Below are 26,855 nucleotides of genomic sequence, written 5' to 3'. Positions count from 1 at the left end.
TAATCTGGTGCCAGTCAAAACAAATAAATCCAATAGAATGTACTCCTCACACACTCTTCATTACATGCTTCACTCACTAGACTCAGGACTAGTATTTAACTCAAAGTTCACCTAGCGGCTCTATCCACGTACACCACATCTCAAAGTAAGGTGTCCTGGTGGAAGATCCCAGGCATGAAGGCCTTCATGGAGAGAGTAAAAACGACTCCACCCTCCTATTGTAAACCCACCGCCAGGTTGGGACCTCAATGTAGTACTTGCAAAGCTCATGGGAACCCCCTTTGAGCCTATGCATAAGTCTAGCCTTAAACATCTCACGTATAAGACAGCTTTCCTGGTGGCTATCACCTCCATAAGGAGAGTCTGTGAAATGCAAGTTTTGTCAGTGCAGAACCCTTTGTTTATCCACAGAGACAAATTGGTATTAAGAACGCACCCTAGGTTTTCACCTAAGTTCATTTCAAAGTTCTGTGTCAATCAGGCCATCGAACTACAAGCGTTTTTTCAAAATCCATCTAGCTCAGCTGAGAAACTCCATACACTAGATGGAAGGAGGGCGGTCCTTCACTATGTAAACAAGGCCCGGCCGCTAAGGAAAACTAGACCAACTGTTTATCTACATATCTCCAGGCAGGGATTGAGACTGCATTTCCAAAAACGCCATCTCCAGATGGATAGTCTGATGCATACAGCTCTGCTACTCTCTATCAAGTAAAACACTGCCTTTCACACCAAGAGCTCACTCCACTAGGGGTACAGGAGCTACCTTGGCTTTTATCGCAAACGTCCCGCTGGAGGCATTTTGCAAAGCAGCTACATGGAGCTCTATCCACACTTTTACTCAGCACTACTTCATTGACACTCACTCTAAAACAGATTCTCAGGTGGGACAAGCAGTGCTAAAACATCTGTTTGCCGCTGTACCTTCACAACCTACCACCTTCTCCAAACACTGCTCATTAATCGATGCATAGCATGTGATCTAAGCACATTCTACATACCTCAGAAGGGATACATTACTCACCGTAATCGTATTTCTGATACTTGTATCTGCTTAGATTCACATGCGCCCACCCTTCCTCCCCTGGAGTAGAAGGTGCAGATGTTTTGTGAGCTTTATCTGATACATAATCTGCTTTACTACACCTGTACTCGCGCTACACTTCATGCAACCTCATGTCAGAAACAAAACAATCTTAGGGACCTCAACGCGTGAAGCACCATGGGTACAGTAGACGTCACACTTACTGGCATGCCCTGTCGTCGTCCCTTTTCGAGTTTCGAAAACAACTCTAATACTTTGCAGCTTCCACTAGATGTCGGCTGTTAGGAAAGATTTCATAATTGTATGTAATTTTCCCTCCATGTGGCAACCCCCAAACTTTTTGCTGTTTTACACCCTGATCTAGACTTTGCCAGAGAAGCGCAGCCTTCAGCCGCACTCCCCTGGGCTTTCGCTCAATTCTTATGGGGAAACTGACATGCCCTTAAGACAGTCAGTACTGGGAGACTTTGTTTCATTCAGTCCTTTCCTCATGTTGCAGCTTTTGTGCAACATGAAACAAGAGGGCACCGTAACTTACATTACCACGCTCTTAGGTCTCTAGTCATTCCAAAGGCCCTAGAAACTCTCACTGGACTTATTATGAACTGCAAGTGTGTCACGGATGGGACTGGTAGCAGCTATCGTTTCTCTTGGGTTTTGAACCCTTTTTCGCCATGTTATCCGTGCTTACCGCGTTTGGCACAAATTAGTGGCGTGGCTCCAAAATGGCCAAGCCACGAGGTTCTTTGTCCTGACCGTCTTGCCCCTTCACCTTCCCCCAGGTCGAGCTGACCCAGGGCAGTCCTTATTTGGTCATGCACTTTCCCGCGAAACCCCAAAGCTTTTGCACGCTTCTGCATGCCTTGTCTGTGCCTCCAGGATGTGGGCTGGGATGTCTGGTCCCAATACACATCCTGGGTGCCAGAGTCTGGAGTGTCCTGAATGCCTGGGACCACTGTGGTCCGTGATGGGTCCACTTATGGTGTGAGTGTTTGTGAGTAGATCTCCCATTGGGTCCTCTCCGTTTTGGCGCGAAGGGAACTTTGGATAAGAGGAGGCTGAAAACACCACTACCATGTCGATCTCCTGAGTTCACACCAAACAAGGGAAAAGGAGCCAAGTATCAGGCAACAAGAAATTGAGTCGAGGAACTGCTGGTGAACCACTGAAGGTTTGGCACCCTGAACTGCTGTCGTCCTGCGAGACCCCTCTGCATCTGATCGTCCTAGAAGGTCTGCGAAGGCGCTTCGACCCATTGGAATAGTGGGATCAACTATTCCCGGCACCTTCATCAAACTGCTATTAAGCCTCTTCGGAAGTGTCCCTGGGCCAACCAGTGGGCTGACCAGCTTAAACAGGACGCTCGGGGAAGCCCTCGAAACTTGGTTTACTGCTTGCTCTGCGTCCACGGCACCTTCACGCTGAATTTCGTACACTTGGCATTCCCAGGTCTGAAGTGAGACAAGTGCGCCCGGACCAGAGTAAACGCGGTTGCCGTGTTGCCCTGCTGTGGTAACAACCTGTGCACGTCTGCTGCATTTGGGACACCCTCGACCCTGCATCCTGCTGCGCAGAATCTACACGGTGTCGAGACGTCCTGATCATCGCAGCTGAACCTGCCAGCAACGTGAACTGAACTGGAGAAGTCTGGGTCTGCCTGCGTCGGGGACTGGTGAGTAGTCCATACCCCAACCGGTGGCCCCGTGCGCAGGAGCCCGTTTCTTTTCTAACGCTGTTGCGAAATAGCGACTCTATCCTGCACTCTCACCCTGCCTCTGCCCACAAGTGGAGGCCTTGCTTGAGTAGTGGGGACTTGTTCTGCATCGCTTCATTCACCTTCCTGAACTGCCTGATATCCTCCAAGAGGCCCTCTTTTGTCCATTGGCACCAGCGTGTGCAGGTACTTTTGAGCATAAGGCTCCTCTCTTCGTAGGGCTCGGACTTCCTCCTAGTTAGGTGAATTTCGGATGTCGAACTAGGCCTAATGATTACTTGCACTGCCTGTTTTCCTCCCCATCTAGGTGGTTTACATATTAAGTGCTCCTAACTCCTTAGACCCCTCGGTCTTGTATATATATTGTATTGATTGTGATGTGATGGTTTACTTTAGTATTATTGTGATTCTTTGCTATGGTCGATGTTGCAAAGGCCTCATATTAAAAATATAGACACATTTATTACAACACCTGTCTGGAGTAATTTGTAAGTGTCCTTGCTTTGTGTGCTTATTGAGGTCTTTCCGTCACCTTCACCCCTCTTGAGACTTAATCTTGACCGCCGCCATCACTACCCTGATTGGTCTGGCTTGTCCAGAGGTTACCCTGTTCCAAGAAACTAGGCTGGCCTTCTGAACCTCTGCCCCTCCAGGTACGAGTTCAGAAATCCATCTTAACATCGGCCTATGCATAGCATGTGAATCTAAGCAGATACAAGCATTAGAAATATGATTACGGTGAGTAATGTATCATATATTCTATTTGGCGTGACCAAGAGCGTTATGACGAGATTATGTGGTCTGCTTTTAACAGATGTTCGTTAAACGGTATTATGACATGATGCTTTAGCACTTTATTACTATGTGCTGAGTTTCACTGCATTATGCACTGTACTATCTAGTGATGAGCTGCACAGTCCCTCTATCAGTTTTGTGATGGGATGTTTATCATGCATTAGCACTTTATTACATGATTCGTTAGCACTTTATTACTATTCCTATGCGCTGAGTTGCACTGCATTCTGCACTTTATTATCTAGCGGTGTGTTGCACAGTCCATCTAACAGTACTGTGCTAGGATGATGACCATGCATTAGCACTTTATTGCTATTACTTTGCACTCAGTTGCACTGCATTATCGAGCGAAGAGTTGCACAGCACCACACGTTTGGTCCTTTGTGCTTAAGAGCAGGTGGGTCATCCAGCCTGCTATGACTCTGCAGCTGCATAGTATGATCTGTTTACTATGCACACTGCTGCACCACATTTCGCACTTTATTTTCGAGGAATGAGTTGCACAGTACCACACATTTCTGGTTCCTTGTACTTAAATACAGTAGTGTCATGACACTGTGGTAGTACAGTACTCTAAATAGCATGCCTTGCATTCTGGTTTCATGGCCATACTGCACATGCACTTTACTATTTTGCCCCAGGTCCTGTGGATCTCGCAGGAGCACTTTATAGATCTGTATGCCACGCTGTGCACAGCACTTAGCCATTCTGACAGTTCATTTTCTGGACTATATAATGTGTCCTATATAAACTAGTGCGCACATAAATTTGACCACAGTAGATCATGTTCCATGTGTGGATGTTATGGCTATTCTGTATATGCACTACATTACACCGCCCGATTTTCAGTTTGACCCTGCAGCAGCACATTAGTATACTATATGCCATGATATGCTCTGCACCAAGCTGCACCAATCTACTTTGCTGTGGGGCACCTTGTCTGATATTCAGTTGCCAGTGTGCACATGACCACAATATGTGGTCCTAGCAGGCACTCTGTATTCCGGTATCCCACCCGGACTGCAGAACTAATGGCTGGACCACACAGTACACATGCAGGCATCGGCTGCTGAGCTTGCGACAGTGTGCTTATTATACAGGGCTGCATTAGGTCAAGCTATTTTATAAGGTCGTGTTTGTGCACGTTCTTAATCATGCATGTCGCACTATGAAACGTACGCTGGACTGTGCTCATACATTTCTATTTCCGCACAGCGCTGCATGACACATATCAGTAATAGTATCAGGGCACATATATATTGGCTACTTTTACCTTTTAACTTCAGAATATATATTTACATGTCGAATGTTGACTATTAAGTGTTTATGGGCTTATCCATCAGCCCCAGGAGAATGTAGGCTACACACGCAATGCATGGACAGATATTGCTATGCACTTAAGCAAACATCACTTAAACATCATTGACACATTTTACAATTTTTCACCCCGCCCATAGGATTATATTGTGCGGGGGTTATACAGCCAGGACACTTGTTTTGCTACTTACTGTAACGCATTGTTGAGAACCCATGTGCTGCAACGCTGTCACACATATACTGCAATGACTAATGTACTATCTCGTATGTAACACAATATGGCCGAATGCAAATCTAAAGGGAATTTGTCCCCTTTTCATGTTTGTTTTAAGCTGCTCGAAATGCCTCTTATTTCTACACACTGGAGTGGTGGGTGGACAATGTGATCAAGTGACAAGTAAATTGCGAAAAGTTATGCTGCCGAATTTCCAGCAACCATTGCCTATGAGAACTCTGTCTGTCGATGGATTTTAAATTATGCACGATGCACTATTAAAATGAAGGTTTGTCAATCAATGGACTCTAATTAATGATTTGAATAAATTGCGGTGATGCTGAAGACTGCTCCTCAGCCTTTGTTGCTACCACAGCGCGCGGGGGGGGGGGGGTGTGTGTGTGTGTGTGTCTGTGTGTGTGTCTGTGTGTGTCTGTGTCTGTGCCTGTGCCTCTATCTGAGACTTGTGGAATCTGCTTAGATCACATGCTGTGCATAGGCTGACATCTAGTGGAAGCTGCAGAGTATTACAATTGTTGTTTTCGAAACTTGAAAAGGGATGTCGACATGGTGTGCCAGTAATTCTATCCCTAGTGTGATGTCCACTGTACCCATGATCTCTCACGCGTTGAGGTCCCTCAGATTGTTTTTTTCTGTCATTCTAGACGAATGCGTTTAGCAAAGTTCCTTTCGGCGTAAAGTCATTGACTATTTCAATTATCAATGGTATTTCTTTCTATCCTTTCACTGACCTCTGAAACATCACGCCAGTGAAAACGGAGAAACTGAGGTACTACATGACTACGCTACAAGAGCTAATTCCTCTACTAAAAAAGGTGGATTACATGGCAACACTGAATTTGAAAGATGCCCATTTTCATATTTCAGTGTTCCCAGCGCACAGAAGAGTCTTGTGTTTCAAGATAGCAAACCAGCACTACCAATTGAAAGTGCTGCCTTTTGGAATAGCCGCGGCTCCAAGGGTATTCACAAAGGAACTGGCGGTGGTGGCAGCACACCTGCGCAGGAAGGCAATCCCAGTGTACCCTTACCTGGACGACTTGCTCATTACAGGGGAATCACCCCTGCTTTGCAAGCAAATCATTCAGAGAACAATCGACCTCTTTCAATTGGGCTTCTCCATCAACGAGAAAGTCAAGCCTAGTGCCAAGCACTTCAAAACAGTTCTTAGGAATGTCTTAAATGCAGAGGAGGGGTTGGTCTTTCCACATTATCAGGCTGGCCGCCAGATAAGGGTGCGCAAAGCTATGCATTTAATAGGCATGATGGCTTCTTGCATTTACCTGGTTCCTCAAGCATGCCTGCGACCCATGCTGGAGTGGTTGGTGAAACAGTGGTCTCAGGCAAGTGGTCAGTGGGACGATCTAGTGGTTGTTTCACCAAAACACTTGTGCAAAATCTTCGCTGGTGGACAAGAGAAAATCTAATGAAAGGGAAACCCTTCTACGATCCAGAGGTACAGGGGGTCGTCACGACGGACGCCTTACTGGCAGGGTGGGGGGCTCACTACCTTCACCACGCAGCTCAGGGTCTGTGGTCTCTCACTGTAGCTCAAAACGACATCAACCTGCTAGAGCTTCTGGCAGTATTTAAAGCCCTCTAGGCATTCGAACCCCATTTAACAAACCTATCTGTGCAGATCCTAACAGACAGCACTACAGCGATGTTTTATATCAACAAACAGGGGGGTACACTTTCTCCAAATCTGTCCAGACTTGTGCAGCAAATTTGGAAATGGGCACTCAAACGGAAGATGTTCCTGTCATCACAACATGCCCAGGGAACTCTCTAGCAGACTCATTGAGCAGAGATCCCCTACCAGAGGAACACGAGTGGCGTCTACACATAGGAGTCGAAGAACACCTCTTCTCCCAATGGGGTTTCCCCACTATAGACTTATTCGCCACAAGCGAAAACAGTAAATGCCCAGATTTTGCACCCAGGTTCCCCCAGCCAGGCTCCAAGGGGAACGCCCTAATGGTGAACTAGTCAGGGAAATTTGCTTACGCTTTCCTCTCATGAGGAACGTGGTGAACAAGATACACAAGGAACCGATGATGCTTATCCTAGTTGCTCCTATGTGGGCAAGACAACCAAGGTATCCACATCTGCGCAAACTGGCGATGTGCGATCCCATCAAACTCCCGTGCCAGTACAACCTACTCGCCCAGCACGAGGGACTAACGGTGCAGCCACACTCAATGAACTTGGCAGCATGGCTCCTGAGGTCATATAGTTTGGACATCTCAACCTGCCACAGAGATGCATGGATATCTTGAAAGAATCAAGAAAACCAAATACTAGACACTATTACTTTGACAAATGGTGAAGATTCGTAATTTGGTGCCAGACTAAACAGATCAACCCCATAGAATGTACACCATCCCACATTCTAACTTATATGCTCCATTTGCTAGATGCAGGGTTAGTATTTAACTCCATAAAGGTCCTCCTGGTGGCTTGGTCAGCCTACACAACCTCTCCATAATAAGGTCTCATGGTGGAAAGTACCATCATCAAAGCATTTATGGAAGGAGTAAAGAGACTCCACCCTCCAATTTCGAACCCGTGGTCAGGTTGGGACCTCAATGTGGTACTCGCTAAGTTCATGGGACCCCCTTTCGAGCCTACGCACAAGTCTAGTCTCAAACACCTGACATATAAAACTGCCTTCTTGGTGGCTATCACTTCCATAAGAAGGGTTAGTGAAATCCAAGCATTGTCATTGCAGGAGCCTTTCTTTGTTTTACACAAAGACAAGCTGGTTTTACATACTCACCCTAGGGTCTCACCTAAATTAATCTCCAAATTTCATGTAAACCAGTCAATTGAGCTACCGGCTTTGGTCCAAGAACCCAATAGCTCAACTGAGGTAAAAATCAACACACTAGATGTGAGGAGAGCGGTCCTCTACTATGTAGACAAGACCAGACAGCTAAGGAAAACAAATTGTTTGTCTCCATAGCGCCAAGCAGAGAAGGTGACCCCATTTCTAAAAATGCTATCTGTAGGTGGATAGTCAGATGTATCCAACTGTGCTATTCCCTATCAGATAAAAGTCTTTTACGCCCAGGGCTCACTCCACAAGAGGTACAGGAGCCACTCTGGCTTTCATTGCCAATGTCCCCTTAGACAGTATTTGCAAAGCAGCTACATGGAGCTCTGTACATACCTTCACTCGGCACTACTGCATTGACACTCCGTCCAAGACAGATACACAAGTGGGACAAGCGGTTCGAAGACATTCGCGCATGAACCTTCTCACATCCCACCTTCTCCTTCTTCAACTGCTCGCTAATCTATGCACAGCCTGTGATCTAAACAGATTCCATAAACCTCAGAACTGATACCATACTCACTGTAATCGTATTTCTGATGCTTGTATCTACTTAGATTCACATGCACCGGCCCTTCCTCCCCTCTGAGAGAAGGTGTGTAAACTTGTGAGCTTGTCTATTGTATCTGCTTGAATACTTCTGTACTTGTGCTACACCTCATGCTACCTCTTGTCAGAAAAATATAATCTGAGGGACCTATATGTGTGAGGGATCATGGGTACAGGGGACATCACACTAGGGATAGTATTACTGGCACACCCTATTCAACGTACCTTGTCAAGATTAGAAAACAACTGTAATACTCTGCAGCTTCCACTAGATGTCGGCTTATGCACAGCATGTGAATCTAAGCAGATACAAGCATCAGAAATACGATTACGGTGAGTAATGTATCCCATATAATATATGAATAGTTATCAAATTTCTTTTCATAACCAGTCATCTGGAGGCTGCACACACTTTATGCAGAATATTTATGACAAGGGCTCTGAAATATTTTTGGGGCAAAACTAAGGAATGCAGGATTTTAAATCAATTTGTTGCCGCTGCCCAGACTTTAGGAACTTTTTAAACTCTGTTAGAAAACTGGGAATGTTTATATGTTGATGTGGTGTTTTTTCAGATAAATTACCTTTTGCATACTGCACAGCTGTCTGGAACATACCAGTTTGCTATGACCAGTGAATTAAATAAATGTTTAATATTGTGGATTTCCAAACTAATTTACTAATTCGTATAACATAATGATAGAAATGGACCTGATACTCCCTTGCTGCTGCATTAGAGCAGGCAGTGATTTGACTGCTGCATGGAATGTCTTGCAGAACCTGACCTATGAAATCATCCTGACGCTGGGACAGGCATTTGAAGTGGCCTATCAGCTGGCTTTGCAGGCCCAGAAATCCAGATCAGCAGACAACCCTGAAATCAAGTCTTCCAAACCAGTGCCCAAACCACGTGCAAGCGTCCGCAAGTCCACGGTAAGTAGGAGCTCTGACTACTGTCCTTGGTGCAGAGGAGCCAGAATGTGTTAACATATTAACAATGTCAGAGGAGCTGGTACCAAAAGCCTCTCTGGACAACAGTGCCCTTGAGAGTTAGCGCATTTCTGCAGTCATGTTGTGCAGAAGGTGGGCATAATACGGTCTACCCATAGAGATCATTAGCAGGAGCTTAAGAGCCGATGTGCAAGAGCTGGCAACCTGTCTAGCGGCTGGTCCATGAGCTAAAGATCCACTCTCTCTGCTACCCTAAGCATGAATCTTCATCATAGCATTGGCCCTCCCAATTCCTGCCCTGCCTTTCTTTCATACTGCCTACCTGCATTCATCCGCCTTGCCTGTCTTTCTCCTTACCTAGCCCTCATTTTTGACTGATTTTCCATATTGCCATTTTAGATGACCATTACTGCTTTTTTTTCTGCTGCTTTGATCCCATTCGTCATTTAGTATCATTCATTGGCATGTTGGGCACATATTCAGTTTTTTTGTGTGCTGCATCCTCAATGTGGAACGTGTTACTGATTATTTTTTTTTTGTGCAGCCTGTATTCACATTATGCTCCAATGCGTGCTTATGGAAGACCTGTTTCTCAAGATCCACCTTTTTATTTTTTGGTAGATGGAGCAGCCTGATGCAGACCAGGATTATCGCGGCCATGCTGGTGTCTCCTGGGTGGTGGACCCTAAGCAAGATTCCAAGAGGAGCCTGAGCACTAAGTATGAGACCACAATCTTCTGAGAGAGCATTTCCATTTTGACCTACGCTGCCTCTCCTCCATTCCCTTCCCCTTCTCCCTCTGGGCCACTCTTTTGAGTTTCCCCTGATGGGCGACAAAAGAGCAACCTCCACACAGCCCAACTCCTGCCGGCTCTGTGCCTGATTACATGCTTTCATCGCTGTAGAAAGAGGGTGACGCTGGCAGGAGTGTCGGAGAAAATGCGGACGGGGGCCCAAAGTGCCCCTCAGTTAAATGTTGGTGTTGGCAATATTTCTCTGAAAAGCCATGGCATATCCAGGCCTTCCAACTCCCAATCTGGGGCTATTACTTGAAGACTTGTCTACGAGGCTGTTCCCTGCAGGGCTGCTTCTTGCTTTTGTACTGAGCCGTGGCTGTGTGCTGTTCCAAGAAATTGTCCGCCTTTGTCTCGTTCTCCATCTACTTTGGAATTGACATGCATCACTGTGATCTGCTCTCCCAATTATATCACTGGATTGTTCCTGCAGAACTTCCCTGTCTATGCTCTGTATTCTAGTCGCCCATCTCGCCATGCACTGTAGTGCAGTGACCAGTAATCCATGTCACTTTTCCTCCCTGCCTGCTGGGTGTTGGTAGAATTTTCCATTCAGACCGGTGTACTATCACAGCTGAGAGTTTGTTAGGAAGGCTACCGTTCATGCCTGTTGTGTGGAAGCAACTCTAAGCTATTAGCAGTAGTTGTTTGGTTTTTTTTTGGTATTTTTTTTAAAGCCTATCCTACTTCTTGCCTTTTCTTTGGTGTGTCCTCCTTTTAAAAACAGTACACGGATTGAAAAAAAGAAACCACCTATTTTGCCAAACTGAAATTGCCAATATTTCAGTTTGTGTAAACTAAATAAGAATATAAACTGTATACTTGCCCTATCACCTAGGGCCTGGTGTGCCAATCCTTTGGGATGTGTCAATACACAGACGATATTTGTGAAAGTATGTTTTGGAACCCAGAAAATCTATAGAAAAAGTCCCAGTTACACCACACGTATCCTATCCCAGCTCAAACATCTGGTAGAGTTCTTTAATTTCGCTTTTCTTTTTTTAACACCCTTCCACTCAGCTTGGGAGCCCTTTTTCAAACTGCCTTTAGTCGGTTTATGGCCGGCTGTCAAAACCATTTTTCCAGGAAGTCCCTGTTTTCTGAGACTATGATAATCTGAACGTTCCTGCCCATTGTCAAAAACCTTGAGTTCTTTAACTGCACCAAACTATATTTATCGCAATAATTTATTGGGGAAATCTCCACCTACACAGAGATGTTGGGGAACTAGGATATCAAGTAATGTTTACATTTGGCAGACAGTTGGCTGCATTTATATCATTTCAGAGAAGGCCCCAGTTTGTTCCATTGTAGTGATGCACAGGAGAAATCAGAATTTTGCCATGATATTCTATACACTGCTCGGCCCTCTCTGTGACTATACTGAACCTTTGCTTGGAGTCCTCACTTACGCCAACACATAGGTGTTCCCTCAAGAAGCCTTGCATAACTCAGCTGCTTCCTGTGCCTTGATTCTGAGGTGGGGACTCTTGGAAAAGTTTCTAGTAGCGGTTGTGTGATGTGCAGATGATCATGGGGAAGTTGTTTTTCATTGAGACTTCCGGGGGGGGGGGGGGGGCTTTTTACTTTACCTGTTATTGAGACCTCCTTGGTAACGGATAGCTCCCCTTATGATAGCAGTTTCCCCAGGAGCTAGTTTCCCTGGTTACGGAAAATTGGGGATTAAGAGAATAGGAAGAAAGTGAAATGGAAACATGTTTCAGTTCCAACAATAGCTTGCTTTCTTAGTCTAACACATATCCAGCAAAAAAGTAGTTTTGCTCCCATCATGCACCAAAAAGGCAGCCTCTGATTTCTAGGACACGAATGATGGCTGCAGCTTCTGATTTGAATAGATGAATGCAAACATTAATTCACATAAGTTAAATCATGTTGATATCATTTTATATGAATGATGTCTGATTTGGTCCACTGACCTGTTTTCTCAGAGCTGTTTCGGCATCGTTTTAAGAGACTTTACGGGGTTATACACAAGAATATTAGGTGTGTTAATGTGCAGCTCCAATTACATAATGGAAGCTACATGCAGCAGTTGACTGCTATGGTTTGCACAAATAACTAGACTGCATTATCAGCAACAAGCTGTCCTGTTTTATGGAGATTGCCAAGAGGATGTCAAGAGAAGGATTAGAGGAAGATGGCGGTTGAATGGATCACGGCTAGTAAGATATTCCTCTTTTAGATGTATTGGATGGTAGCCTGAGAATATTAATGGTGATGACTGCTCGTCTCTGGGGCTGACCCCAAAGCAGCTTTTAATCTGCGTCCAGGTTGCCTCTTTCAGAACCACTTTCCAGCTAGGATTGAGTTTCACAGCTCAGTAGTTTTAAACCTTTTCTTGAAGCACTGCGAAAGAGTGCTTCCATAAGGCTAGAGCACTATGGCGTGTGATGATTTAGCTGCTCAAGTAAGGGTTGAGCACTGATCACCTTTTCACTGCAGCACTAATCTTCTTGCAGTCACACTCAAGAAATGACTGGATATTTAACGCTGCTGCTTAAATCCTCTTACAGAAATATAACTCCTCTTACAGAAATATTGTCATGAGGCTTATGCTGGGATCACTGACCAGTTCAGTGCCCTGCCTTTGCAACCTGTGTAACTGCTAGTCTTTGACAGAGATCAGAAGTGCATGACTACCAAATCAAACCAGAAGTGTAGCTTTTGCTCAAGGGTTTTAGAACTGTGAAAGTATTCTGTCAAACATTTTTCAAAGTGTCATTTTAAGTCGTGAGTTTTTAGCAAGGAATTAACTGGTGTCTGTGCCCTTCTTTTTTTTTTTTTTTAAACTTACCCACTAATGAGCGACATTGATGTGGCATATGCACGAATTCCATTAGAGTAACAAATAGCTGGGCATTATGGTGGCTAATATGTTCTCTCGGGGCGTGTCACCTCTCATGACCTTGTAAGTGTGGCTTCTTGAAATCATGGCAGATCTGATTGTATCTTAAGAGGACACACCTTCCACTTCATTTCCTTTTCTCTTTATTTGTCTCTTATAACATCCATGTCATTTTTTGGTTTTAATCTCCTTCCCTCCCCCTCCCCTTTCTGTTTGCCTCCGTGAAGCTGAGTTGTGATCAGGCGAAGGAGCAGCGTCCATGTCCAGCGTGAATACCCTGTGGGTAGGAACCAAGCACCATTCCGGCGCCTTGAAGATCAGCTGCCCTGGGGATCTCGCAAGGCTGAGCTTGGGGAGAGCATCCTTATGGGGCCATTAACGACCGGAAGAGCCAACGGCAGTTAATTACACCAGAGAAGACACTGTAGGGGGCTTCGAGCCTGATGTGCCCCTTCCCACACTTCATCGAATTTAGATTACAAGGATGAGCACTAGAGAGCAGTTACCAAACTATAGCCAATCTTAAGATTCTGCTATGTGGGAGAAAAACCAAACCACGAGATGATCAAAGAAACCAAAACTAGTAGCATGCTTCCAATCTGCAGTGGGAGGACTTGATTGACCGGAGCGGGGGCTATCCAGGATGGCAAGGATTCTGGGCACCCTCCAGTCGCAAGGTGCTGGGACTAAGGATTCTCTGAGCAATACAGAATCTCATTTTGTGCATTTATTCCACGTTTTTCTAACCCTGTGGGCCGTTTCCTCCCACAGCTGCCAATACTTTTTTTTTTAAAAAGTCTGCGTATGAACTCTTGTGTGTGTTGGAGCCCAGAGGCTTATTGCCTCACCAGATAACATGGGGCAAGATGTGTATAGCAATTACTCGCTGTATTGCAGTTGGCACTGCTGGGTAGCGGATGAGGACTTTGGATGTAAGTCAGGCAACTGGACACAGTTCTACCAGGTGATGTGCGGCGCACCTGCCCTGGGTTTGTCAGGCTATGGTGGTGCCCTAATGGCATTCTAGGAAGAAGTCCTAATTATAGAGCACTTTTCTTATAGTGGGTACATGGGGACAGGACATGTGGACTGAGGGTCGGTGTGGAGCGCCGTGCCGTCTTCCACAAATGTGATGCAGAGCAAGAACGAACACAGCTGCTCCAGGAGCAGCACAGGCTGTGTGGGAAGGAACGGACTAGATCTCACTGGCAGTCCCACAGCTCACTTGCTTGCATCGTTCTGGTGGGTTAAAGGCCTTGGTGACCCTTGAGTTTGCCCGAAATGTTTTTATTTGTCTTTCTAATCAGTGGCTGCTGCCACTTCTTTTAGAGTTTAGCACTGCCTTTCTATTGGGACTGAAAGAAGAGTGTGATGGTTCTATGTAAATAAGGTGTTTGAAAGCAGACAGAAAATGTGCATTTTTAAATCCCTGTGTTCAGGTATCAAACATTCCTGTTTCCCACTGTCTGAGCTGGAGAATCTGAACATACAGTGTCCTGGGAAGTGGGGGCGGCTGTGCTGGAGGAGGTGTTACACTGCCTAATGAGTCTGGTTTGTTTTCAGCTGGCCACCATCAATAAGTGGCTTGCTTGTGTTCTCCATACACATGTGCGATCTTACATTTTTCACTAGGAGGGAAAAACTCTTTCTAGTGTGGGTCTTGCTGCCAGATACTCTGCATATGTGGATGAGTCATTTACTGACACCCAGGTGTCCTCCGAAGGCATCTCCCCTATTTGTTTGGCTTTGATCTTCTGACATATAAAGGCCACTTCAAGATGTCATTGGGCTACAAGAGTTTCAAACACCACACTACTAAGAATGTAAAAGTACAAACCTCTTAAAAAAGGTGAAACTCGCCCATTTCATTTGTGTTTTGCTAAGTTGAGTTCTTGAAGTGATGCTGGAGTGGTGCCCTATATGTCCCTCTGCTGACTGCCTGCACAGAGTACAGAATACATGGAGGAGCATTGATGGACTTACAGTGCCTGACTGTGCACCCATCTTTGCACCTAGCTCTGTGTCGGATACTTTTTAGTAATTCCTTTTCATTAGCTTTAATAAGAATGACTCATGATCTACAAAATAGAGTAAACCTGAATTTTGAACGATGCATTTTTCTCTTTTAAAACATATCAAGTATTTTTTTTAAATTCAGCAATACATCTTTTAACACTACATAAGTGGCAACTGCCCTTGTAGGGCTCTTGGCTTCCCCCTTTTTAGGGCAAGCAAGGTGGGACGGTCTTTTGTAGTGCTCAGTCCATATTGAGTAACAGTGGTGATAGGGACGTGTAAATACCGTTCATGTTTAGGGATGAGGTCATGGATGGCACCCTTGAAAAGCCTACTCTTTGGACTTGTTCCACAGAAGTGCATAGTCATGATTTTTCCAAACCAGGTTGTTAACCTCCACCCCAGTTAAACTTGGTAGTTGGTTCAATTGGGCAGAAAAAAAGCCATGACTACAACCTTTTAGTACGACCAATGGAATTCCCTGGATGGCAAAGTATGTTTCACTGTAATTTTGAAATGTTAATTTGACAGTGCAACAGTGGATGACTGCAAGCCCAGACCTCGTGGTTAAGTCCCTTGAAGTTGATTTACCCTTTGAAGGCTGCTTACAAACAGCCAAAGAAATCTTAAAACCGGTCCTGGGTCCTTCGATTTACTATCCATGGTCTTGAATTGGCTATTCAATGTGCAGATCAATTGTCGTGCTGCGTGGGGGAAGAGGAGGGTCTATGAAACACTTAAAACGTCTATTTTTGTTGCTTCTTTATAGATTTCAGGCGCTCCCCCGTAACCGATTAAAAAATCCTTTTATAACCTTTAGAAGCGATCTGCAGTTTCCTTCCATAACAGAAGTTCTTGGATACAAAGACCATGGCTTAGTGCTTATTTGGCAATTTTTCTCTTTTTGTTTTCCTCTTGAGTTAAGTATGGTTTTACTTTCCTTGTTTCCGCAATTATGATTGACCAGTCCTTTGTTTTGGAAGATAACACATTTCTTTTCTCATGCGTCTTTGGTTAATGCGACTTTATGGATGCAGCTATGGAGGAGTGTTTGATTAGGCACCTTGCAGCTCTTTTCTTGGAGTTCTGAGGATATGGAAAGCTTTGTTGTGCATAAAACAGTGATCTTCTTCCGATTGCCTTTCAGTATCAGATTATCATACACTATCCCTTTTTTTAAAACTGTGTCCATCAAGCACCCACTCATCACCTAATGCGGCGCCTCCCAAAAAACCTTTTCAACTGCCTAAGATTTGACCACTATACTGACGAGCTCAATGTTGAAGACTTCAGCGTGGAAGACTTTGTCTCTGAGGGCTTTAAAATTGAGAATATGAACCATGACCAGGTCCCAAGTATGTCCGTTCCATCAGATGTACAGGTATACCAATGCACATCTTATCTTTGTGGGGTGGCGTAGATGCCCTCTGAGTGGCAGTGTTTGCTACTGACCCTCGCTCATCTCGTAGACTCTTAAGAGGAAGTCTATGATGGGGCAGAGACTAATACTGCACAGTCTTGTTCTGCAAAGCCCATTATTAATGGACCGCCCCTCTAGCCCCACCTCTCTCTACTAAGAGAATTCACTAGATGTCTTTGGATGTTTGGACAGCTGCATTCAATGTTTTGTTTTATGCTATGTTCACTGATGGTTCAAATCCAAAACATGTCTTTATTTAAGAGTTTTCTACAAGAGGCTCTCAATACCTTGTTCGTATCCGCTGTGACCATTTCCTAACTTGGACAACTAGCCCTGTGGTTTCTTTTCAGCAGGATTGAAAGCATTGAGTTCACTGTGTATGGTGCCTAGTTTGTCTTGGGGCACACTTAGTTGAGTAATTGCGTATATGGCAACGAGGCCACATACCCACTATTGATTCACATGCTTCTCTTCAGAACTGAATCGAGAATGCTGAATCTTTGTGTAGAAACTTTAAATGTTTGCTTTTTTTGTTCTTGAGAGTTACAAAGTCTGCATTGTTTACTGAACACATAAGTTGAATTGAGTGTGGGCTGCCTTCTGGAGTTCGTGCCACAGGACGGGCCAAATGCAGCACAATCTCTTTGCGAAAAAATGAATTTGGCTATTGTCTTGGTCTCTGATAATTCACTGATGTAATGGGTCTTAGACCAGAGAGGTGATCGCCTGAACTACGATCCAATGACCGGTCTGGAGTTTCATGATTTAGCCCAGACATCCAGCAACACTCTCTGGATCATCTCTACAATAGAAACCCCTCTTCTGAACTCCAAATTGTTACACTGATTGAAAAAGGACAATTTCGAATCTGCAGTATCCATGTGAGCTTTCAACTAAGTGGCCAATATTTTCCCAGTTAACATTAGTTGAGGCTATGGAGTGATGGAGTGGCTGGCCTTGCTAGTTCCTATCAGATTTCAGTGTGCTAATGTCTGCTAGTTGAGACAGAAACAGTTCAGTGAATCCCATTGGAAAATAATGGACACCATTGTGTGCCCTACATTTGTCAGAACAATCACTAAACACTTCTTCAGGGAGATGTAGACTCTCTTACCAACCACATGTCAGACCATTTATTTCGCCCATGTTTCCAGGGAGTTCATGTTTACTGCTTCATCAACCGTTTCTCACTCTGCCTTTAATCTCCAAGAATGGACAAAGCTTCCTTTAAAGAAGGGTTATATGATGCCCCGCCCACAACTTCCGTCACCCAGCTTGTTTCTTCTAGCCGGAGGCTGGCTTTGGAATTCTACCTTTTACTGCACCATGCCATAATCTGGTATCTTGACTTTCTTGTGTGCTTGCAGCGCCTTGAGATTTCTTTATTCTTCAATCAGAGATTTCCATTCCTTACTTTTTGGAATTACTAATTGGGCTACTCTGCCTCTGGAGTTTAGGGTTGCGTGGCTTGTGAAAGAAGGATCAACAGTGCTGCACCTTACATTCTGGCTGTTCACACCCCGTTTGCGTTTGCCTGTGCAGAAAAGGAATACTGCTATATCCTCCCTGAGAAAAAAATCCTCGGAGGTTGCAGTAGGAAGGCCAGCTTCAAGGGGATGTGGTGTACGACTTTCTGAAATGCAAGACCCCAGTAGTTGAGAAGGACTTGTTAGAGGGTGTGTACGAGGTTGACATGGACTTGACATACCCTTGAGAGGGCAGCACCGTGACCTGCCTATTGGTGGCTTGGAGATCATGCATTGGGCACAACACCCCTGTTCCAGATAACTTGTTTTTTAATCCAGGTTTTGTTTTCAGCAGATCCAGAAAATGGATTTGTTGAGTTCTAATCTAAGTTCTTTGTGCATGATAATGCTCTGATCAAATCTCTTTTCAGGAATTGTGGTAGTTGATTAGGAGGTTGATGGGCTGTAGGTGAGGGTTTCTCAAACCCTTCGGTCAGACCCTCAATTTGGTAGATTTTGTGGTGATTGCAGGATGGGGGCAGTTGAACCAATTTTAATTAATGATATCCTTTTAATTTCAAAATTGCAGAAAGTGACATGACCACCCTGCCAAACTTTGGTCTGCAAAGAAACGATGTGTCTGTCTCAGAACCTTTAGCACAAAACTTTACAGAGAGTTCCGAGTGCTCGGTCTTTTACCATTTGGATCTGCCGAACAACAAACCCCATTGGATGAGAAGCTGTTCAGCCATGTCTTTCACTTTTCTTCCGCTCCAGCTGTTTGCAAAAAAAGAAATGGATCACCATAGAACCATGCCATGGGGCGTGCTCTATCTTCTAGGACCAAGCTCACTTACACGTCGTACTGGCATTGACAAATCATCCGGTATCCACTATCCCTCATCAACTGGGGCCTTGCTGTACATTGCCTGCATAATGCCCCCTGCTGTTTTGAACATCGGAGAGGTTCATGATACCTCATTGACCTCTGGGTTTTCCCTTGGGCAAACAGCCTTCCCCATTACAGCCACCAATTCAAACCATACAACCGCTGCCTGATTTTGATTACGTGTTACCAAATGGCCATCTAAAAGTAATTGCACAGTGGATGAACGGGTTCAAGATCTAGAATCTGGTGCAAGTTTTTTTTTATTGGCGTTGCATGCTCACGTGGCCTCAAATTCTCAAGTTTTGGTGAGCATTTCTGGTGTTGCAAGCAGGTGGTGCTACATCTGTAAGTTGGAAATCCTAGATGACACACTGAACAGAGAGGACTAGAAGTACTGGTGTATAACATTACATTCCCGCTACTGAAACAGAAGCTTTTTCATCCAATGTTTTACCTTTTTGACTGTGCCGTTTGGAGAAAAATTGATGCTAGTTCAAAGCGCTTTCTTTCTTTTGGGAGTTGCAGTGGCAGCTGCATTGCATCCTTCCTGTGGGCTCGCTGTCGCCTGCATCTGGCAGATTCCAGTTCCATGCAGCCTTGCAATGTCTGAGCACAATTGGGATACAGCCAAAGGTTGCCTTTTCCCAAAGGCAGTGGATTTAGGCGAAATGGAATAGAAGACCAGAAGCACTGTGCAATACTAGCAGCAAAGAACGATAGTTCTTGTGCCATTGGTATTGCACACTGGCTAACCTCGCCTTGAGGCTGACTCGGACTTGGGTGCTGAATATCTTTAACACAAACGCTTTGCTTGGAAGTGATCTAAATAGGGACTCTCTGTGGCGTGGCATTGCTTTGGCAGTACGTCATGTAGGAAAATGTTACAGTTCGGCAAAGCAGCAACAAAAAATTAGGATTGTAAGCAAGAGGTTATTTCCTATCGTTAGATCGATGGCACACTCTGGACACGGGCATGTGGGTAGTTGTGCCATCAATTAATGTGCTGACACAGAATGTCAATGCCTTCAGTGCACTCAGGAATCTAATTACAGTTTAGTTCTCGAACTTTAATATTTCAGAAACCTTGGCCCACAATGACGGGCCAAATCTCTGTTGGTTGAAACGCCAAACACCATAGGTTTGCTTCAAGTTCACAGGAGAATGAACGCATGACCAAGAACTTGAGCTGAAGGTTTTGCCTAAACTCGTATGGTTAGTTAAAAAAAAAAATGAAAAAACTGGTCATGTTTTTGCTTTCTTAGGTAGGGCAAATGATTCACAATGGGGTGGTATTTATAATAACATACAGGTTTTTCTGCTGGGGATCTTTTTAGGATTTGTTGTCAAAATGTTCTTCAGAATTTTTTGAAACTACGCTTGTTATAAATCCTAAGTATCAACAAAGTATTTTGCATACACTGATTTTTAAAGAGTGCCTAGACGCTGGGTAGGTTTTTTTTTTTTTTAAAGTCAAACTAGGCTGTCCTTTGTTGATTTTAGTTGCAGTTTTAAATATGAAGCAGGCATCGCAAAGCAGATGGTTTGCTTTTCTAAATGGCTAATCGGATGCCGCCAGCCACATTGAGGGCAAGTACTGCAAGATTAAGCCTGCCATTGAAGCACTTTTGGCAATATACCTGTGGTGGGAATGTGTCAAGCTCTACCTTGGAGATCAATTCATAGGTCTTGCAAAGGCTTTTACCCAGCCACTGATTTTATTTTTAGTAGTAAAGATAATCCCCCTTTTAAAGGGATTTTTGGTTCATGCTGGAACATACATTGGTTTCAGAAATGCGTTCCATATATTTATTTTGCTCATAAGCACCCTCCTATCTGCTTTATCCACAGTGCTACATATGCAGATCATTCGGGCACATTCTGTCTCGGAGTTGTAGGGCCAAAAGTATGACTTCGGCACGCCAGCCACCTACCAGACACAGGCCTCTTTGCACAGCCGCCATATACAGGAGTGATGGGGGAGGGTGGGTCGCCTCAATGGACACTAAGCTCAACTGGGACACAATATTTGTTATGTTATTTTATATAGAAAAATGTCTTGTTTTAAGCTGCTACAATCTCTTATTTATTCACTTGGTACTAACCTGATGCCAGCTTTGATTCTGTTTCTAAAGCAGCAAAAGAACACTCACAAAAGTGAAAATATGGATCAGGGTTTTTCTTTGGTACTTTTTCTATGGTACGTTTTGCCCATTGTGCTAAAATGTGAAATTGAACTGGATGACAGATGCCCTGGTGCCTACCTTTCAATAACCAAAAGGGGAAGGGATGAACAAATGCTTTGGAGTGACCAGTATACCCCTGCACCTCTTAACTGGGTATGGAAGATGCCTGCCTTGGAGTAATTACAAAGAGCAAAGAAACGCTGCTTCTTCCATCCTCTGAATGTCTAGTTCTTACTATGCGGAAGCAGCAGTGCTTAGTTATCCTCCAATGTGTGGAGGAAGAGGGCCTGAAGTCCCTGTAAGACAAACAAGAGCTTGTAATCCAGTTGAGGCCATTCTGCATGGATCCCAGTTTACTTGAAGTCGTATGTTGAGAGCATTGTAGTGGGCCTATGCGCAGTAGTCTAGGCTGCTACTGTCTTTGCTTAGTGATTATGGGGAGTGTGGCTGCCATAGTGGGATGCGTGCACATCTCAATCTGTGGCTGAGAGGATGGAACCTTGCAGTAACTGAGTTGTATGGGGTTCTTGGTAATCGTGACATGAAGCACCTGTAGTGGATGTGGTCGCAGAAAACGTGCTTTTAAAGTAGTCATTAGGCTATTAGTTTGGCTGCCATTACTCCCAGCCAGATGTGCCAAGGGAGGTATTTACACTCAACAGCTGAATGGTGCGGGGTTAAACTAGTAGTGAGGGGGTAGGGGGGGTCCAGCAGTTGTGGGAGAAATGCATATACCCGTAATGTAGTGGGGAAACCTTTAGTTACCAGTACTTTATTGCTCTAGTGGGTGGGGGCAGATGCTCCTGGCTACTTTAGTTCTGTAGCTGTGCCTTTTTGGATGGGAGGGTTGTTGGAAGCTCCTACAGGTACCATCAGCTGTTGTGTGGACTAAAAGGCGCATTCAGACAAACGCCACCCTCCCATAACACCAGGCAATGCTGGGGAATTTGACTTCAGTTTGCACATGGGCCTGATTTCTGGGTGTAACCTTGGGGGATGACTTGGAACAAACATGTTATTTAATCTTTGTCTCTGAATTTTGATACTTGAATGATTTTCCTTCCTGTAAATAAAAATGTTAATCTGTGTCAAATTCATTGGAATTCTAAGCATATATTGTACTGGTACCATGCCCATCTTGCCTGTGTGGTAGTCTTACCTGTAATTTCACAGGTTCTTTGGTATTTTCTCAACAGAACATCTTAGCACAGTGTTAATAAAGGAAAAAACCTGTGTTTGGCCTTTTCCACTCTGCATAGTAACATGTATCCAAGGTTTCTATTTAATGTGGAAGAGTGTTAAACCAAATGTGTCAAGTAATTGGGGTTGATATTGCAAATGTTTTGTGATGCACCATGGAGCCACTTAAGGTCTCCAAATGGACTATGGGGAAATAGTCAGTTCACCAGCAAGAATGTGATCGTCCCTTCAATGGATTGCATTCTCTTGCAGATTCCTCATCTGATAGATATCCTTCTAGTGTCAGCTGCTCAGAAGATTTTTCGACAGGTAGCATAGTGTGGCTCAGTGTCGTCCATCAATGCCATCATGTTTCAACCGCGGACATGATATCTATTATACATCTATCACATTACTACGTCCCCATACTTCAGTTTCTTTTTTTACACACGCTGTTCAAATCATGATTCTTTTCACTGACTGAAGTGTCTTTTTCACTTCATCCAATAGGTCGGGCCCTAAACCCTCGGTATTCAGCCACTGCAAGGACTGTGGCTCGAAAATGTACATCATGGACTTGCACAGTATTTGTGTGTCGTGTCTCTGGGTGGAGCTCGATGTCGAGCAGTGTGAATTCTGTCAGCATATGAACCCGAAGACGGTCAGGGAACGATCAGCGAAATAGACCCCTTGGGCAGCCTCCTTTGCAGTCTCTGGCATGATTGACTGCCAAGTCGTTGGGCCCAGATACCGAAGGCCCCACGCCCAAGAAGGAGGTGGGGCACTGAAAAAAAGGCAGAGAAGCCCTCCCACTGATGGAGTGAGTTGCACCAATCGTTGTCCTCCCATAAAAAGGAAAGGTGTTGACTCAGACATGACTCTTTTTGACAGAGGAGTGGGGCAAGTCTTTCCTAGCTACAAGTGCCCCGAGCGGGGAGTGGGAGCCATTGAAGACCCAAATTATAAATTCTATTAAAAAAAAGCAGCGACAGGTTCGGCTGTTCCCTCAATGCTGAAGGCAGTAGTTATGGCCAGAGGTTCCAGCGCCAAGGTAGCCTTGTCTGGTCTCATGCCCTTGACCTCAGCGCATAGTAAGCCGACCACGGCGCCGTTGGCCTTCGAGGCGTCTCGTCCTAGAGTCGAGATGGGACTTCTTCCAATCTATGAGGTTGTTCTTCGACGAATAGGATGACCCGTCCCCTTTTGAATGAAGCTGATGGGTGAATGGGTGTTAGGAGTGCCGACGCCTTCACTGACCAAGCCGACCTGTTGGTCTTGGCCGAAGGACTGCATGAGGCAAGCAGGCTTGATACCTCACCTGACCTTGACCTGCAACAGACAACCCAATACAGGAAGACAGTGTAGAGGGTGGTTTCGACCTTGGTACCGCAGCCAAACTGCTACAGTGCTGTGATCTCGCTGACCTCCTGGACAAGGGTCACCAATCAGAAACGGCACTGCCCTTTAATGCAGCTATCTCGCATCCCATCGCTTTGGCAGAGACCATGTCCCACGCCAGCCGTTGAAACCAAGCTGACCAAGACATATAAACCAGGTATGGGGATCTACCCTTCCTTTCAGCTCATCCCACCCCAAACGTTTGGTGGTCCGAGTCATCTCAGTGAGCTCACAGCCAGCTACATCCACCTCCAACTTGCCAATGCACAGCATTCAAAAAGACCGACTCTTTAGCCAAGAACATTTTCGCATCAGGGAGTATGTCTCTGAAGATAATTAACATCATGCGTGCCTTTGCTAAGTACTTGCATGTGCTTTAGAGAACGATAGCTGAGGCAGCAGATCATCTCCAAACAGGGGGGGTGAGGGATGATTTCTTGGACATGATAAATGATGGAAAGGTGGTTGCTTGCCAGGTGGGTCTTGACACTGCTTTTACACTGATTGTGTGGGTTGTACAATGGCAACATCCTTTGTGGTTAGGAGAGCAGCATATCTCCACAGCTACGATTTTTCACTGAACGTACAAGCCAAGTTCTTGGACATGGCGTTCGATGGCGATCACCTTTTTGGGCTGATGAATCTGAGAAATTCAAAGAGTTAAAACTGGCTGCGAATTCCTTGTGCAGCAGCCTGCCAAACAGTCCTTCAGTTTTTCTTCTGGAGGCAGGGGTTATAGGCAGTATGTTCCCTTGGGAGGAAAGCACAGCTACTGTGGGTCAAGCGGGGGCCAGAGGCGTTTCTCGCATTCCCGGACAGGATAGAGGAGCTTCTCTGGGCCAATTGACTCCTCGTCCGCTCGGCTGGCGGTGCCTGTTGCCGCTTTGAGTTCTTCCTGAACGTTTTCCTGGTTGGAGGGAGGGTCTCTGAGCACTGGGAAAGTTCTAAAGATATAAGCTCAGACATCTGGGCCTTGCAGCTCGTCAGATGGGGATATTGCCTACACTTCTTGAAGAGACCACCAGACAGACCCCCACCAGCAACCAGGACAGAGCTCCAGGAAGAACGGAGTCCTGCTTTTAAGGGGTGCAGTGAAAGGGGTACCTCCCTAACAGAGAGGTTTGGGTTGGTACTCTTGTTACTTTCTGGTACACAAAAAAGGAGGAGAACTCATCCTAGACATCAGGGCCTTGAACAAGTTCCTGTGGAAGGACAAGTTCAGGATCGTGACGTTGAAGGGCATACTCCAGGCCCTACAACTCCAGGATTGTGGGGTGCTTTTCCCATGTGCCGATCCATTGAAAGAAGGGGCAGTTCCTGAGATTTATGTATCAAACAAAATGGTCTCCCTGCTCAACTTTCTAGTTTACAAGGAATTTAAATGTAATATATGTATAAGAAGAGGGGGTGCCAGCAATTCAATGATCCCACCGAGCTAAGGAGCAAATGCATAAGTACAAAAGTGTCCACACTGCGTGGTCTGAACAATTGCTGTACACTGTCCTAAAAGGTACCTGTACGGCAAGTAATCATAAACGTTCAGTTAGAGTTTTGTACATGGTTATGGTTTGTTTAATAACAGCATTTCTTAAGATGTCCACATTTGTGATATCTGTTTTTTTTTAATGACTTAAATCTTTGCATAATTCTACAAACAAAACAGAGTGCAATTACATTTTTTTTTTTAAACTCGTCATTGTGGGCACTCACTACAAGTTCAGAGTGCTCCCTTTTGGCCTAACGTCAACACCCAGGGTCTTCACCAAGCTGATGGCATTTGTGGCGGCTCACCTCAGGAGTAGGTGCGGATCTCATTACCTCAACAAGCAAGGGGTGTGTGGTCTCTGCTCCTATGCAGGGAGGCCATGCAACTATGGTTCTGGCTGCTGGAGAACAGGATCTCCGCTTCTGCAGCCCATCTGGCAGGTGTAGAGCACAGGTTGGCAGACCGTCTGAGCAGGCAGAGCATGGTCTCCCATGAGTGGAAAGTGTGTCTGGAGTTTCTTGCTGAAATCTTTGCTGTTTGCAGAACCCTGCAGTGCATCCGTGTGCCACACGGGCAAATCCAAATTATAAGCTATTGTGCTTGAGGGAATTCCCTGTGAACGGGCACTGGGAGATATGTTCCAGGTGGAGTGGGTCTTAGACCTGCGCTAGGCATTTCCTCCGATACCTGTCATCCTGTGGTTTCTCAGGATGCTGAGGTTCCTGGCCACCGTGATCTTTATCGCCCCATACTGGGCGAGGAGAACATGGCACTCTGATCTCCAGGAAATGGCCACCTCCCACCTTGCTGGCTTCCTCAAAGGCCGAACCTCCTGTCCCAGTCGGAAGATCGGGTGCTCCACCTGAACCCAGAGTCCCTCATTCTTCATGCAGGGCTTTTAAGAGGATGAGCTATGATGACTTGGACCTTTCTGAAGCAGTATTTGAGGTTTGTTTGTTTTATTATTTGTAATGCGCACCAGACCCGGGGGTATAAGGGCGCAACAGTGACAAGAATGTGCAAAGCTTAGTTAGGTGTTGCTTCCTGCACCCAGACCGTCCACTAGGTCTCTGTACACGTGCAGGTGAAGGTTTGAGCCATGGTGAAGGGATCGCAAGTTGGACACCATCACGCGCTCCACTACCACATTGATGGAATTCCTTCTGTCCTTTGCCTTGTTAGATCGGATGGGCATGGTCAAAGGTTATTTGGTGGCTTTGTCCGTGTTTAAGAGGTCACTGTGTCCAGGATCTTTCTTTACAATCCAGGGGATGGCCCAATTTTTGAAGGGCTTTGTAAATAGGTTTCCGCCAATGCCATTTGTGGTTCTGGCTTGGAACCTCCGTTTGATAGTGGTTCTATTTGAGCCCATGCATTCCTTAGCGCCCAGGCCTGTGGGCATCCGGGCACTGTTGCAAACCAGTTACATTGTCCATATACTTAGATCACCAAACATTAAATAACCTTAAAACATGACATTTCCCAGAGGGGTAGAGACAAAAACAGGCAGGGTAATGACATGGTCAACTGTTAGGGAAAGATCCTTCAATGGTCCAGATAGGCATAGTTGGGCAAAGTACCAAGTTATTCTAAGAGCCCAGTGACAGTTTTCCAAACGTAGTGAGGGTGGGAGGCCATTCCATTGGGATGCTGCTATGAATGGGAAGCTCGACCCTCCTCCTCTTGCACGCATATATTTAGGAGGGATGATTCGGT

At 45.2% G+C, this 26,855-nt stretch overlaps 1 protein-coding gene across 9 annotated transcripts in view; it reads left to right on the top strand.

The window, feature by feature from the left end:
• Positions 1 to 22,173, top strand: part of ANKS1A (ankyrin repeat and sterile alpha motif domain containing 1A) — an 855,968-nt gene extending 833,795 nt beyond the window's left edge. For 8 of the 9 annotated variants that reach the window (XM_069633494.1, XM_069633490.1, XM_069633491.1 and 5 more), the window contains 2 exons: positions 9,269 to 9,424; positions 10,064 to 10,928. In XM_069633494.1, coding sequence (XP_069489595.1) covers positions 9,269 to 9,424; positions 10,064 to 10,183 — 276 coding nt within the window. In that variant the 3' untranslated portion in view covers positions 10,184 to 10,928. Of the gene's footprint in view, positions 1 to 9,268; positions 9,425 to 10,063; positions 10,929 to 13,329 lie in introns of those variants that run through there. The other variant, XM_069633488.1, reaches the window with a different exon arrangement.
• The last annotated feature ends 4,682 nt before the right edge of the window (positions 22,174 to 26,855 follow it).

This window comes from Ambystoma mexicanum, chromosome 13 (genome assembly GCF_040938575.1).
Source record: "Ambystoma mexicanum isolate Mex_15411 chromosome 13, UKY_AmexF1_1, whole genome shotgun sequence".
Taxonomy (NCBI): Eukaryota; Metazoa; Chordata; class Amphibia; order Caudata; family Ambystomatidae; genus Ambystoma; species Ambystoma mexicanum.
This window is presented reverse-complemented; position numbering and strand designations above follow the sequence as displayed.